This window comes from Episyrphus balteatus, chromosome 1, assembly GCF_945859705.1.
Source record: "Episyrphus balteatus chromosome 1, idEpiBalt1.1, whole genome shotgun sequence".
Classification (NCBI taxonomy): domain Eukaryota; kingdom Metazoa; phylum Arthropoda; class Insecta; order Diptera; family Syrphidae; genus Episyrphus; species Episyrphus balteatus.
The window spans coordinates 172,625,533-172,642,416 of NC_079134.1; the positions used below are offsets into that span (position 1 = coordinate 172,625,533).

A 16,884-nucleotide genomic window follows, 5' to 3' on the forward strand; every position below is an offset into this window, starting at 1 on the left:
ATAAGAGGGGTAGTTATTAAGGTGGGTAATGGTAAAACTTACAATATTGAGGTACACATATTTTGTTTTAAGTCAAACATCATACTTTTATGATGCTAAAAAATAATGTTTCTATCTGTTTCTATCTTCTACTGAGAAAAATTAAAGAAAAAAAAAAACAGAAAAAAATAAAAAATTAAACAACATAACCTAAAAAGTGATATCCTCACTGAAAAACAGTGCATGCACAAGAAAAGATATTTATATTACCTACAATTTTGGTTCAGTAACTTATTCGGTCAAGCCAATAGTGTAGTAGATATAGACCAATTATCGTTTTTCAAAATGGCGGATTTCACCAGGTGGTTGGTGACCCGAAAACCAGGACTTTCGTTTTTTTACTATCCTTCTTTCAGATTTGAAAAAATCAGCCGTCCTGTACATCGTTCCACAAAATGCCTGTTTTTTTTACTAACTTTCCTGCACTAATATTATAGTTTTCAGATCAATAACTTTCGATTTATACATCGCATGACTTTCAAAAATATACCAAATTATTGGAAATTTGATGGTCTATAACTTTTACTGTTTAAAAAATTATGTAACTGATACCGGAATTGTTATAATCTTAAGAAAACCGAAAAAAAAATAAATTAAAACAACATAACCTGAAAACTATTGCCCGCTGAGAAAAATAATGTACTACAAAGAAAAAGATAATTAAATTTCCAAGAACTTTGGTCTGACAACCATTTCTATAGGACTCATAGTTTTGGAGATATAGAGTGATTCGCATTTTCCAAAATGGCGGATTTCGCCAGGGGGGTGGCGTCCCGAAAACCAGGACTTAAGCTTTTCTAATACCCCTTTTTCAGATTTGAAAAATTCAGCCGTCCTGTATTTCGTTCCACAAAATGCCTGTTTTTTTACTAACTTTCCTGTACTATTCGAGAATGATACAAATCAAATGAATGTAATCTGGATAAGAAGACACTTTAGAAAGAAAAAAAACATTCAGAAAAACTAAGAAAAAGATAACAAGTGAATGCGCTTAATGAGCACGTAAACTATTTTCAATATAAAGCGTTCGTAACGTTATGGATAAGACATATAAGACGTATAATAAGTACAAGTTTAGCTTTGCGAGGCTTATATCAAACAAAGCAGCCAGTCTTGATGAACAAATTATAGGCTTTTCAAAAACGGTTACGGGTATCTGCATTCACCTATTGGTAGCAGGTAATCATGCCTGATGAGCGAATCCTCAAAACCATCAGCCCGATTCTGTACAAAAACTATAGCGACATGGGTCGTTTGAAATATGTAACATAAAGCTATCAGACCTTCTGTTCCATGCCTTTGACGATCTGAATAGGAACCAGGGCTACCTTCGTGCCTCTTAAGTGGTTTTTTTTCCTCTTTTTTTTATCCAATCCACTTTTTTTTTTTAATTGCCTGGAAACTCCTCATTCTCATCCTCTTTTTGGGCTCTTTCTCCTACGAAGGTAGGCCTGATAGGAACACGGCAAAGTAATGTACTGTAATGTGACTCCTTCAATATCTTGAAAACATAGTGCGCAGTATCCAAGGTACTTTTCATTTTCATAAATAAAATCACACCATATGAGTTGTTTAAACCAGCAATAAAAAGAAACGCTCTTTCTCTTTCTATGCCAATTTCCTGCCCTGGCTAGGAATAGAGCACTTTTTCTGTGGAGTGAATTTTTCAGTGACATGGATAAGATCTTAGAATCAAAGATCAAGGGCTTGATCTCATTCCTCAATGCGACAAAGTGGTTTTAGGACAGCCTCCGGACACTGGGCTGGTCTTCTTATGTGCAAGAGCTAGTTTTCCGGGGACGGGACACCACCATTTGCCTAAGGATTATTTAAATTTTACAAATTCACTTATTACTTTTAGGTTTCATGAGTTTTGGCTGCTATTATCTGCTTCATCCAATAGCAGGTTCTCCCTTTTATCAACTGCATTTTATAGACTACAATTTGTATTAGCTCCTTTCATTTTCAAAACTAACAATTCAATTGCATTCAACGAGGAAGAACATTTTATTTGAAAGAGTTTTCACACTGGTCAATATTTTCGAAATTGATTTTTCTGAATTCGCTAAATCAAACTTTTTATGGCTGAGATCATAAGGGCGAACCGACTAAAAAATTCTTCAGAATGCAAGTGGTGTTGAGGAATCAAAAGAGTGATTTTCATTTTGTAGAGCAACAAGATTATAAAGGACCAAAACCTAGGAACTAACCATCTCAACCACACAAGGATTAATTTGCTGTCCAACCCAAACATCTTACATGATATACATTTTTGTATGTAAAGAGATAGTCAATAAAACTTTAACAATAGCCGTGTTCCATTAAACTTCATATAATTTGGAAAGCAACATTGTCTTGGTCCAGCCTATTGCAATAACCCTTACGTTATAGAGAATCTTAGAACTTAGTAACTTGAATATGAGTCATAGGAAAAAGTTTTGATGATAAACTTATAATATTTGAAATAGCTGATACAAAATTTGCATTACATTTTAAATTTTTGATCTTAAATTTGTATCGATATATAAAATCAAAAAAAAAAAAAATTTATGTGTCTAGAGTAAAATTGAAACAAAACAGGATAGCTTCGAGGAAAACAAATAAACTTATTGTACTTAATAAAAAAATGCATTAAAAACCCATTTCCGCTATTGATTTTTTTTTTTTAAATAACCATAATAATTTTGAAATTCTTTTCTAAAAGACTGTGCAATAACAAGTGCTTATATAAAAAAATAATAATAAAAATTAATTTTATCTTATTAAGTGTTGCTATCCTGTTAAAAACCTTATCTCTTAAATTATGTTGTAACTAATTAGAATCAATTGATAATAATTTGTTTTATGTTTTTTCTTTTTTTTTTAATGCAAGAAGTCTTATTAAAATATATTTTTATATATATATGTATGTTTTTTTTTTTTAATTGTTGTTTATATTTAATAACTTTCTTTTTTAGGTTATCTATTCTTCGTTTTTTTATTTTATATTTTTTTGTTTATATTTTTTTGCATCCCTGTTTCTACTTTTCTTTTTTTTTTTTTAATTTTATTTTAATTATTTGTCAAGCCTTACAAGCTTCAGGGACCGTTTACCATCTGCCGTTATTCCGTGATATGATAGTTTATAGTTTTTACATTCTACTTGGCTGGTTAGTTGGTTTGGAGTTGCTATTGCTAAATTGTTGCTATTATCTCTTGTTTTCCTTCTCTTGGAGGTACAAACGTTGGCTAAGTGGTTTTGTATAAATCCAATTTTCACCAACTGGTTTGAAATACTAAAATAAGTTTAAAAAAAATATATTAGTTTTTTTATTATTTTTTGAATTTTAAACTTACTTTATTTTCCCATACGGCTTCAGTCTCTTTGCGTGTTTTTGCTTCTTCACGCTGTTTTTGTTCAACCTGCGATTTTGCATTTGTCGCCCGGTCAATGTCATTAAATCTATTAATTACAAATTAATTTAATTAAATAAATTATAATATTAAATGAAAAACACTCTCTAGAGAGCATTGCAAAGCCGGAGAAATGATCAAATATTGTTTTTACATTTTAATGAAATTCTTGTAAGAAGGTCATCTAAAAGGTGTTTCTATCAGATATTGAAAAATATTTTTTTTTTATAAAGAATAAAAGGCGAAGTTGTTTTTTTTTTTTTTTTTTTATAAAAATATTGATTGCTATTTATAACGTTTTTGATTGATGGAAGAATGCCTTTAGGTTCCTGAAAATTAATAACATCCAAGTTCAAATTCGTTGTTACAGAATGTAAAATCCCTTTCTACGATGAGAAGAACCTAGTTACATAAATCTAAATTGCCTAAGAAAAAATTATCTTGATGTTGATGCAAGACTGCGCTGTTCAATTTTGGAGATTTAAGAAAAATGTTTGCTCTTACTATTGCTAGTTTATACATTAAACTTTGAAACAATTTTGATCTTTTCTTACCTGCAAAACATTTTGAAATCAAATAAAGTCAATAGGGATGAAACAGATTTGGATAGGTTGAGTAACTGGCCCCTTAATTTCAGAAGCGTGAATGTGCAAAATTGAATATTTTGAAAGTATGGTTTTTGATCTTAATTACTTTCGTGAAATGTGAATTCTTCTTTTACTGATTTGAAAATTTTCCCGAATAATATAAAATACCGAAATATCTATCAAAGAGACTATTAATTTTATCTAAAACTAAAAACGCTATGAAATTACAGCGTTTAATAAATGATTTTTTATAAAAACATTCAGCCAGTTTTTGTATTACCCCGTTGCACGATGGTAAGCGTGGTGGTCTGAGTTCGATTTACAGCCTAAGAAGATTTTTTTTCAAGGGCACTACATCTTGTAAGCATTTGAAAAAGCCCCCCAAGATTATAATATTAATAATTATCATTGCCATGAAAAAGGTGCATCTCTGCTTAGTAGTTCTTATTCATCGATAAATTGTAGGTCTCTTCCATTCTTGCAAATTAACTACACATTGTTAGTCACTAGGCCTTGATCCTTAATGAGGTGTCGCACGTATGACATGTTGCACCAAAATATATACTATACATACATATATTCAGCCAGTTTTCTTTTGATGCAAGGACATAATATATAGGATTTCACAAAATTGCAAAAATAATACATATTTTAAAGCCGAAAGAATTTTGAATACAGTGAATTTATAGTAGAGGGACACTTACCAATTTTCTGGTTTAAGAAACATACATATTTTGAAATTTTTCACTGTAAAAAGTAATAAAAGTAAGTAATGAAAATAATAAGCCAAGTGCGGATCTATAAAGCTAGAAAGATTGAGAACTTCCATATCTCTGCCTCACCCAGCAGACAAGAATAATAGATCATTTCTATCTATCGATCTATCCATAGTGAGATTTTGTCTAAATCGATGATGTTGGCAGTAGAGCTCTGCATGAATGAATTATTATTCATTTGCCTTCCCAAACGGTTACACTACTTCATAATATTTTTAAGAATAAGATTTTCATCTTGTTTACTTGCCATATTTATTCGGCATGTTTATAATTCGTAAAAATAAATTTAACTTGGGATAAAATTTGAGAACTTCATAAACATAGAAACCGATGAAACGATATATAAGTTAAGGTGAGTGGAAATTAAGTTAGAGCGAAAATTGAAATACAGTAGTCCCTCGATAATGTGAATTACTGATAATGCGAATTTCTCTAAAATGTGAATCGCCAAAAATTATCATTGTCATCTCTATAATGTGAAATTCGAAAATTTTTAAACTCTGTAATGTGAATTTCTTTTGTAAAAGCTTGCGTGTTTTTCTTGTTCGGGCACGCAAATGTTTTTTCAGGCCTGGATAATGGATTACAGTTGTTTGTCTACACTCTAGACATATCTTAAGATTTATTGAATGCAGCTGCTTTAATGAAGAATTGATTCTACCGATTTCAATGACTTTTTGTTGATGTTTTGAAATGCATATCTACTTGTATTTTACTTATTTATTTTTTCTGATATTTTTTTCAATACATAGGTACATAAATGCTTAAAGTGAACTTCGAAACATTATTTTGGGTTATATTTATTGGTTATAAAGTTTGTTTTGATCAGTTTAATGAGAATTGGAAAACGTTCCAGTAATGTGAATCCCTCTAAAATCCGAAAACGCTTTGTTTTAATTAGTTCACATTATCGAGGTACTACTGTATTTGTTAAGACCGAAATTATAGGAAAAGTTAGAAAAACCATTAAGGAAGAGATACATTTCTGTCAAAAACAGCTCTTATTTTATGAATTTTAAACATTTAAGCTTTCTTTAGCACAAATTTATAAACAAGTTTTATTGTAAGAACAAGTAGGTACTTCCAGCCAAGCCGGTCATATTATTTTTAAACATTTAATTTCGTGCTTTTTATAAAAAATGAAAAATAAGCTCATGGCTATTTAAAATATCAAACAAAAATATATCAAATATTTTACTCAAAACTTCGGAGAAAAGATAGACAAACAAATTTAAAAACAAGACCTCAAGCCCACATATGATTGAATTTGAATTCAAAAGTATTTTACTCTTTGAAAAAAGTATTTTATTTTATTCAAACGGTAAGAGTGTATCGAGTACCTTTTTTTTTTTTGGTGTGGATTGAAAGTAAAGAGTTTTTTATTTAGTGTACATTTCGGTTTTGTTGTGTTACAAACATGGCTTTTACGTACTACTTTTTAAAGGAGGATAAGGTTTCAATTATAGCTTTTTACTTTCTCTTTTTTTCTATAGGTATGAGGGAGAAACAAATTCTTTTTTATCTCATCTTTCTAAGATAACCCATAATTTTTGTAAACAAATCCAAAGTCCCAGTCCTTATTGACTTTACTTAATTATTTGAAGAAAAAACATAAAATTAAAATTAAAAAAAAAATCTTTACTTGAGTCCCGCTGTGACTTCTTTCCAAATTCGCCTTGATTCGTATTCTTCCTGTTCAACGATTGGTCGAACTTGTTTCTTAAATATTGGAATTCGGTTTACATCAACGAATACTTCAGTTTTCTAGAAAATTAAAACAACAACAACAAATATTTTTTTGAATAATTTTGTTCCACATTGCTTTAGTTAGTTTTTGAAAATTTGTCTCCAATTTGAATACGTGTTCGTGTGTGTTTTTTTGTTAGTTTTGAATAATTTTAAATAAATTAGCAATAATAGTAGAAGTTGTAGTAGTTAGTAGAATTAGTAGAAGAAGTTTTTTTTTTTTTTACATACAGACACAAGCATATATTATATTTAATTTTCTAGACAAATAAAGTAATACTGAGATACTGGCCACAGATATTTAAGAGAGAAGTACAATAATCGAGGGAGTGTGCGATCGTTAGTGGTACAACATGTTTTAAATAAGATACAAAAAAACAAAATTAATGGGAATATCAACTTAAATGAGGGAATAAACAAACAACAGCAAGCAGAGAAATAGAAGCATTAAAATATGATATTACGTTTTTAGTGGGATCATGCCATTTGGCTTCCATAAGACCACTCCATTCGCCAGCGATTGAAACAAAAGGTTTCTTTTCGTTGGGTGCGTAGACCTACAAGAAAATAAAATTACAAATTACTTAACAACATTTTTAATTTACTTGAATTTTTACCTCCGCTGTAACTTTGTTACGTTTACCACCATAAAATGGTTTTGTTAGAAACTCTATGTCCGTATGGTAGCCAGTTTGTGGACATTTAATCTCAACCGAACCACCCAACTCGATCCAAGGTACAGTAAGGATTGATCTAAGCAAAAAATGTTGAATTGTGTATTTAAATAAACATGCATTCATTTTTGAGCTAATTTAATTGAAATCGGAAGATTCGTCTTATTTTTATGAAATTTCGAAATTTGTAACATATTTCTGACTATGATGGAAATCGTGGTAAAGTGAGTTGACATACCTTCCGTAACCATTGGGAAATGTTAAAATATACTCTTCATTAAGGTCACATAGTGTTACGATGCCTTCGCCTATATTGTGCACACCAATCGATAAACCAAGGAATTTTGATTTTGTCCAAACGTGGGCGGCAAATGTTATTTTTCTATTGTAATGCTCTGCATAAAAAGCAGAAACTAAAAAAAAAAAACAAATATGAAAAACTTAATTTAAAAAATGTATTTAAATTTATTAACTTACTTGGAGGATGATGTGAGACCTGTTCGGCAAGGAAGGTTAATTGGTTACGTTTGCACCATGGTATGGGTCCGTCTTTGACCTCTTCACTATCGGGCTTTTCACCTTAAAAAAATTTACATATTATTTATTTTTATTTGGACTAGTTGTTATAAATGATAAATTTCCTTAGATTAGAAATCTATTCTTTTATGTGCAAATGATAAACTAATTTATCATTTGTTTTTGTAGGACTTTTTTTTGTAGTAGGCCCAGTATAAGAAAAGATTGAAGGGATTGAATAGTTCAGTTAATGGAGGATTTGACCCTAATGGAAACTGCATTGGTTCTAGCTATGTAGATCAACCATATGAGCTTAAGATGCGAGCGTGCATTTTACAAAGTTTGCTATTTTTCTATCTAATTTTACAAAAAGAACCACGAAATATGACAGGAGCCACTGTTTAAATTTGTTTTATGCTTTCTTTTATTACAATGAGGAAAAAAACAATTCTATGCAATGCGAAACCATTCCATATTGGATTTGTTCTTCTTCTTGTTCGTAGGCTATAGGTCTGTTTTGATTAATTACTAAATAATTCATTCCATATTTGTGATGGGCGGTCAAAGAAAAAATTTCTGTACTTAAAGATACGTCCGGAAATTGGCTTATGATTAAATTCGTCATGAGTATTCTTAGGATTAGTAGTCCGTTGTTTTAGCAAAGCAAGGCAACTGAATATTGTACAGGGCTCCTGTGTAAAGAAGTTACAATACAATAACAAGAGGCAAGAAAAAATGGTACTCGAGAAATAAAAATAAAATATGAGCCAACATGCTGTGAACTTTAGCTTAGCTTAGCTTAGCCAATCCTGAGGGTCAGTTAATGATCTGTGAACGCCGCCGCCGCACAGTGTGGTAATTCGCCAATCTGACTGGACAAAATAGAAAAAAAAAAGTTTAGCCACATGATTTTAAATCATGAGTTGAGCTTCTCAATACAATGGGTAACTGTAATTCATGTTTGGTTTTTTGGTTTTCATCTCGGATTAGCGTAAGCTAAGCTTGAAAGTTGGTTCTTGTCAACAGTTGGATGGAGATAATACAAAGTATTCTATTTTTCGCTTGAGTTTGGTTGACGATTAAAAACGCTGTGGTAGTTTTTTTGTTGTAATTGTTTTTTTTAATTGTTAATCTACATTTGGAGGTAAGGTATTATAATTTTTATTTATTAATTACCATTGCAACTATTAAAAAAAAAAAATTCTGTAAGGAGGCTAGGAAGTGCAAAAAAAAAATATCTTTGTTTTTCAATTAGAGGTAAAGTTAATTTTTCCGCATTTTTCCGGTCTGAAATTAATTAATTAATGTATTTTGGAGTGTTGTCATTGAGATTAGCTATTTACATGTCTCGCGTTTTCTCGACCGCCATACAACTTTTTTCACTTTTCAAAATGAAGTCAAGATTTTCAAAAAAAAACAAATTTTCGAAAAATGTGTCAAAACTGCCAAATAAGATCGAAAAGACAGTTTTTTTGATCTTTTAATGAGCAGGTATCATCTTTGGAACATTTTTGACAATAAATAAAAATTAAAAACATAGATATATATAAAAGTTTTGTTCTTCAAGTTAAGCGAAAAAAAAAAACAAAAAAGGTGGAAGACACTTTGGACCGCTCTTTAAACTGAATTTCATTTTGCTTGACCAATATTATGTGGTAACTAAATAAACAAAAACAGTAGATAGTGAAACAAAGAAGAAAAGAATTTTTAAAAATTAAGAAAACGGGAAAAGTATAACAAACGGAAGGTTAAAAGTGCACCTATCCATTAGAAATAGTTTAAATCAGTAGAATCGCTCTCCGCAAAATTGAAAAAGCATATTCCAATAAAACCGTAAAGGATTTAACGAAATTTTCTTTGAGTGAAGGATCAAAATGTATAAAAGATTAAGTTCTGATCCTCTGGAACCACTAAACCACTGGAATTTTCAACTAATGAGGCATTATAATTGATGAATGATGCTTTTCTGTCGGAACACCTAAAACAAGTTAAATGCAAAAAGCAAGCAAGTGTAAAAGGCCAGAAATAGGGTCACGAAGAAATTTAGAGAATTATTAGCTTGAAAAACATCGAAGGTAATATAAACACAGCTGTTTTTAATAGGCCCTTAAGTTTCAAGTTTGCATCGCACGAAAAGGAGTTACTTTTTTAAATTATCTGCAGATATTTTTAAAGGTGATGCTATTTTGTATGATTGGGAAACATATTTAATTAAAATCATTGCTAAAATTTTAATTTAAAGCATGATATTGAGAAAATAAATCATATATGGTGTCAAAAACGTGTGTAAAAGTTCTATTTCTTAATAAAAACTAATTATTCTGCCTCTTTTTTCGTGAATAGCAATAGGGTTTTTATTAATTGAGATTTTTCAAGCGTTTTTTTAAATAATTAAGTAGGTATATCCAATCATAGAATATGTTTACGGAAACATAAATTCAAAAATGCATTTTCTTCATCACTATTTTGACCCACTTTTTGCAGAAATTATAGATTTCTTTTTAAAAAATCTTTCTTTTTTATAGAATTTTATCTATTCACATTCATTTGTTTAAAACTGTTTAGAAAAAAAGTCGATTTAACGCGAGTTATTAATTTTGTCCAGCTAGATTCGTGATTGGCCACACTGTGCGCCGGTGGATAAAAAGAAGATAATTTTTTAAGAAAATTGAAAAGACAAAGATGAAACCTAGAATTCAGACGCACTTGGGGAAGCATTGTTGGATTTAAATTTATCCGCCAAAAATTTCAAGCTGTTCTTCACATTTTAATTTGTTTTTGATAAATATTTTATCATTGTTTTCATTTCACAATATCACAGAACGAGAATTGAAGGTCTGAACATCAAAAAATCATTAGAGATCTAGGGAAGTTGGAGGTTGGGGCGTAAGCCAATGTTGTTTTGAAATACAAAAATTCGTATGCGGAAGGATCTTGTGTAATATGGTACGGTATTTAAATTGAAGGGAAAAAGAGCTGTTAATTGTGTGTGGTGGTGGTCAAGTATCTGTTAGATTATTGAGAGAATATTTAATAAAATACACCATAACACTAAAATCCGCACTGCTTAAAGAACGGTGAGGTTCTTCATAGAAGTCGCTGCTGCCATGATGTGTTGATTGGCGGAAAGCTTAACATAAGTTTAAAGCCAGAAATTTAGCTCCTGAAACAATATAAAGCAGCAGGTTAATTAAAAAAGTTTACAAGCTGTAATTAACAGGGCAATATTATGTAAAATACTCAAATCTTAAAAATAATGCTTGATTTTGTTTTCCTTGATACCAACTTATCTGTTTTTAATTTGTTTTTCTTTACATTCTTTATTTATGATGATTACCTCTTAAAAACATGAATTGACCATAACAATCAATTCAATTGATATTAAGCAATAATTTCAGCTCGACATCAAGAGCTTATGTATAAAGCTTTTTAAAGATACCATAAACAACACCATGTGTCAACTATATCGAAAGCAATTATTGTCTGTTCGTAAAGAAAAAAAAGAGTGATTCGGTTTTCATTTGCCCACGAGTCACGAGTGTAGATAGGGGGTTTTCATCTCTTTATGAATATTTCTTTTGTCACATTCAAAAGAAAAACTTATATAACCATGCACTATGGCGAATTAGTTTTACTTTTCATCCTTACAAGCCATTTTTTTTAAATATAGTTCTAACAACATAAAGAATATAGAATACAAAATCAATAACTAATTCCATGTATGACGGCAGTTATGTAGATTATCTTCAAAATGCTTAAATATGGGTAATGTACTCGAAATAGTATTTGTCTAACCCCAATATTTCCAATTCCGCAGCAGAGAAATGTTAATATAAAAACCACCTGAAGGCGAAAAATTCTTTTTCTCAACATTTTGTTAGTTTAGAAAGGAAAAGAGTAAAGCAAAGAAGAAGAAATATAGTGGCGTTAAAGGAAACCCTTTCAGGGTCAATTAGGTAAGATAATATCAGTACCAAAGGATTTAAGCATTTAGAAATTTTTAAGTGCTCTTGCAAAATGTACAAATGACAAAGTACATTCCTCTCTTGGAATTTTTAACGCCGCCCTCTAGAACAAATTGGCTTTCTGTAATTAGATGACAGGGTGTTAAGAGCCAAAGACAAAAAGGAATTTTAATTTTTTTTCTTGCTATTTTGTGAGAATACAAATGTTTCCAAAACATACACATACAAATCTCAAGGACATTACAATATTCTTTCTTCTAACTTTTGAAGGGCAGTAATTTGCATTGTTTAAAATGACTGTTGCAGATCTGATTTAATTCAAATAGTCTTTAAAACTTTTTAACTACATAATATGATAGTCTTTTTCCCTATCATAACGCATTTTGTTGCCTCTGCAGCAATATCCTTACCAGGAATGTCCCAATGGCACTGAAAAACTTCTCCCAAAATCGGATTGTACGGCTTCTTGGCAACCGAACTCTTTCGTCCAGCATGATAAGCACTCAAATACCATCTTGTGACTTGAACAATTCGATCTCTTGGATCATCCAATTCAGCTATTCTATAAAATTGAAAAGAAAAGAAAGTCAATTTTAACAAAAAATTCAAATTCAAAACAAAATCAAAAAAACAAACTTCAAAAACAAATCCGGATGAGCAAAGTAATCAGCATACATTTCCAACAGAGATCGCCTTTCTAATATAAACGTTGGCAGCACCACCTTTGTCAAGTCCATTCCAATTTTAACTTGCGACAATATATGTGTCACCATTGAGCCATGTGATTCCATTGAAATGCTGGTATCTTCTTCTTCCTCGTAAAGGGCGTCATAATCAATACTGCCATCTGTACGCAATGGAATAGCTGCACCACGTGGTTGTTCGCCTGATGGTGGACTAATACGTCTTTCATTATTTTGTTGCGTCAAAGAATCTTTGTCCAATGACGATGCAGTTGAGTATTCTTCACTTTCTGATGGTACCGGCAGTCCTGTGGAATTTGCATCGTTGCTAATAATGGAGGAACCACCAGTTGTAGTGGCACCCGATACTGGTGGCGGTATGGGCGGTGATGTTTCTTGCGTTGGAGATGTTTCTATAGAAAAACCTCTAGTCGCACTGAAAAATATGCAATAAAAAAAAACAACAACAATAATAAAATAAATTGGTTATCATTATGAAGAGATTGTAATTTAAGTCTCGTGAAATATAGAGAATTAGCAAAAGAGGAAGAATTCTAAATTTGTGCTTTGAAGTACACTTTTAGGGAATTGGCAGCATTCATTTTCGTTTTTGTGCTGACAAAGCAGTTCTCATTGAATCGAAGAAGTGTTTAATTAAAGCATACCCCAAGGAGCTTAGAAAAGTTAACTTTAAAGCAGCAACTTTCTCTTCGGTGGTGCTTGGTGCGTTACAAAATGTAAATTAAAACTTCTGGCGAAAAAGAAAAAGCTAACAGAGCAGCAGAGAGGAGGGTTTTTTGTGTAACATTTCAAGAGAAGTTAATTTTGACGATGTTGTTAAGGAGCAAAAAGGTCAACCGAAACGAATCCTTTTAATGGAGAGATGGAAAATGTTCAATTTAAATGTTTTTATTTTATGGCATTGAATCTCATTCATTTTCTGATTCTTTTTTTTATGTTTTTTTTTTTTTGTTGTTTCTTGTTTGCTGCTGTGTGTTAACCAGAAAGTGGGTTGTGCTAAGTCAATAAATTTTTCATGCGAACTGACGCCTCTCGATAAGATAAAGTAGACCCTTGTCAATAGTAAACTTTTCCACATGAGATCATTTTTAATTTACATCCTACTTTACTAAGATTGCGAAGAATAGACAAAAAAGAAATAAATAAAACAAACTTAGAGGAATCGACTCCTACGATTATAATACAACCCATTATTTTTTTGGTCATAAAAATCTTGTTCAGGCGCCAAATTCATTATTTGCTATCAGCAAAATTGATTTTGTTTTGGAAAATAAAAATCCTAAATGTCCAAGTTCAAGGTAAAAAAACATGAGAACTTTTATTAGCAGAGTGTGGGTTTTTTGGGATATTTTGTTTTGTTGTTGAGGAAAAAAAACATTATTGTGAGAAAAGAAATCCTTAAATTTATATCCAGTTTTTGTTTTGCTTTTAAAAAGGATACGAAATGTGTATATTTCTATTCAGAAAGTTTTTTTTTTAAGTTTGAAACTACCTTTTTTCTGATTTTTTTTTTCTTTCTTTCATTTAGAAAATGTTTTTTATTTTGTTCTCATTGTTGTTGTTTGGCATGAATCCATTTAATTGTTAAATTCTCATTCTCATCCAACATGAAATTTGAAAAATCAATACGAAAGCATTGTGTTTGTAATATCCCTTTGGGGTTCAATGGGTTTTCTCCTTCAACCCACATTTAACATGATGAGTGCCATATAATAATCTTTTGTGGGTTGGTCTGAGAGTAGGCCTCCGGGCTCTTAAATCATTGAACTCGATAATATTATTAAAATGAAACTAATCGAGAAAAAGTTTTTAGGAAAATGATATCGGAGTATGGGAATTACAAAAGGATAAAAGGGTTGAATTTAATATTTTTTTTACTTGTGAAATGATTTTTAAGTAATTACATCAGTTATTTATTGCTGTTTCGGTTCAAGATCGAGAAGAAGCTTCTGGTCCATTAAAAATCCTTTTTCTTATTTTTTATCTTTAATTTAGAAAATATTTAAGCATATTTTGGTGTTTTTTTTTTTTTTTTGCTTGAAAATGGAAATTTGAAAACAAAACAAAGTGACAAAAAAAGAGAAAAACGGTTTAATGCAAATGTCCCTTTTTCTTCTTGCAGAAAAAAAGAGGGAATATTTAATGATACAAAAAAAAACTTTTATTTTTGTTTTGTTTTGCAATCTTAATTACTTATTTATAAAATACACGTTTTCATGTCGTTTCTTTAAATTTTCAGTTTAAAGTGCCAGTTAAAATATATGATGCCTTTGTGTTTTATTGATATTATGGGACTGCCAGAGAAAAAGGGATAAGTATTTAAAAATTTATAAAGGAAAAACTGTGTAGGTAAAAGAACTTTAAGCAAATTTTTTTTTTTTAAATCAATTTATATCCACAACCAAATACAATAGAAAAAGGCAGGATGGGTTGGGAAAAGATAAAGGGTAACAACTGTATCTTTGAAAATGCTTATTTGGTCATTTGAAAAAAAAAAAAGGTTTTGCTGATACCGATATTCATATCAATAGAAAAAATATTCATAGATACTGTGACCTTGGCAAATAACAAGTAAGAGACCAGAAAATGAAATAAAGAAACGATTACATTTTCAAAGAAATTCATGTGGTAGACATTTTCAGTAGACATGTTTCAGGAGGTCACAAGAGTTTGTAAAAGTTCTTAAAACTAAAATCTACTTGATAACTTTAAGAAAATCAACTGAAGATTTTGGTATAAACCTAAGTGGAAGGTTATTCAAGGCAGTCAAAGAAAGAGAAGGAAATTAGTATTTTAATTTCTACTTAGACCCTTCTCAGGGGGCGAAACAAAACATTTTTTTTTATGAAAACAAACGTGTCGTCTATTTGTTTTTGAATTTCAATTTTTAGTCAAACTAAAGGTAATTAAAAATCTGGATCTCAGTTATAGGAGATTTTGATGCCGTGTTTTTTATGAACTTCGATGTAAAAACAATTTTCGGAGCCATTACTTGACAAACCATGATTAAATTTGACACAATTAGAGACTTTTATGAGCTGAATGCTAAAAGAGTAATAACTTTTGTTTCTTTATATACTCGCAAACCGTATGATTTAATTTTTTTTATCTTAGCTATATACAATTAAATAAGAAAAGAAGCTAAATTGATGTAAAAAATGTCTTTTGTTTTAACTTGCATTTTTATGACTATATTAAAGAATATTATGTAATTATGAAGTGGTGTCCAATTAGACGCTTATTAGGCTTTTCGAATACGAAATAAAATTTTTAAATAAATGTATTGTGTGTGGAAGTTGTTTTCCAAATTTGTGTAAGTATATTCTATCCACTTTCACAATGAAAAAATATTCGTTTACAAATTTTCACTAATTTGACATGAAAACGTTACGGGCGTGACAAAAAAAAAAATAAAGAAAACTTTTTATGGTAAATTATTTTAGTTATAAATACTCAATTTTCTATCATCATATTGTCGGTCTAAAGGAAAGCTTTTGGTTAAGTTATCAGTAGAAAAAGACAAAAAAATACAAAATATTATCTTTTTTTATTTTTTTTTTAGAATTTGAAATTAAAAAATTAAAGCCAAACTGGAACCGTTTGTACTTTTCGGTGTGATAATTTTGAACCAACAGATTTTTTATCGCTTTGGACTGTTATTCATTAATAGGTTTTTCTTGTTGATGTCTTTTACCGTGATGGTTTGAACGTTGGGTCAAAATAATAAGGGCGTTATTTTGAATAACTTTAATAAGTGAACCTTAGGGTCAAATTAATCATACCAAAAAGTAAATCACAACAAAAACATTACTGTTAAAAAAGGAGCCAAGTTCTCCTATGTTGAAATTATGCTGGCACAAAAAGTACTGAGATGTAAAAGTGTACCAAGTTCTAAAGTTTGGGTTCAAATTCGTATCAATAAAATTTTGATTGTTCTCTTGACAATTTTTCTTTTAATTACCGATTTTTAAAGTTATTTCAAAAATTCCTAAGTAAACAATCAAAATTTTATTGATACGAATTTGAACCCAAACTTTAGAACTTGGTACACTTTTACATCTCAGTACTTTTTGTGCCAGCATAATTTCAACATAGGAGAACTTGGCTCCTTTTTTAACAGTAATGTTTTTGTTGTGATTTCACTACTTTTTGCAAGGTATGGCTGCAGAATTGAAAATCTCTATATTTGATGAAAATTCAGTGAAAATGGGTGGTTGCCACGCCCCCTGGCTGAAATTCTCAAACTTTAAATTTTTTCCTTTGTATAAACTACCATCTCTACCATTCTACCAAATTTCAAGATTCTACGATAATCAGAAGTGCTTTATTATATTTAATGAAAATTCAGCGGAAATGGGCGGATGCCACGCCCCCTGGCTGAAATTCTCAAATTTTAAGTTTTTTCCTTTGTACAAACTACCAGCTCTACCATTCTACCAAATTTCAAGATTCTACGACAATCAGAAGTGCTCTATAATATTTGA

General features: G+C 30.4%; 1 protein-coding gene across 3 annotated transcripts in view; it reads right to left on the reverse strand.

The window, feature by feature from the left end:
• Window positions 1-2,138: 2,138 nt before the first annotated feature.
• The window catches only part of LOC129921031 (oxysterol-binding protein-related protein 9), a 68,966-nt gene continuing 54,220 nt past the window's right edge, over window positions 2,139-16,884 (reverse strand). For 2 of the 3 annotated variants that reach the window (XM_056002771.1, XM_056002688.1), the window contains exons 8-16: window positions 12,333-12,815; window positions 12,107-12,258; window positions 7,693-7,794; window positions 7,454-7,628; window positions 7,159-7,294; window positions 7,006-7,098; window positions 6,438-6,559; window positions 3,376-3,481; window positions 2,139-3,314 (exon numbers count right to left, since the gene is read on the reverse strand). In XM_056002771.1, coding sequence (XP_055858746.1) covers window positions 3,228-3,314; window positions 3,376-3,481; window positions 6,438-6,559; window positions 7,006-7,098; window positions 7,159-7,294; window positions 7,454-7,628; window positions 7,693-7,794; window positions 12,107-12,258; window positions 12,333-12,815 — 1,456 coding nt within the window. In that variant the 3' untranslated portion in view covers window positions 2,139-3,227. Of the gene's footprint in view, window positions 3,315-3,375; window positions 3,482-6,433; window positions 6,560-7,005; window positions 7,099-7,158; window positions 7,295-7,453; window positions 7,629-7,692; window positions 7,795-12,106; window positions 12,259-12,332; window positions 12,816-16,884 lie in introns of those variants that run through there. The other variant, XM_056002847.1, reaches the window with a different exon arrangement.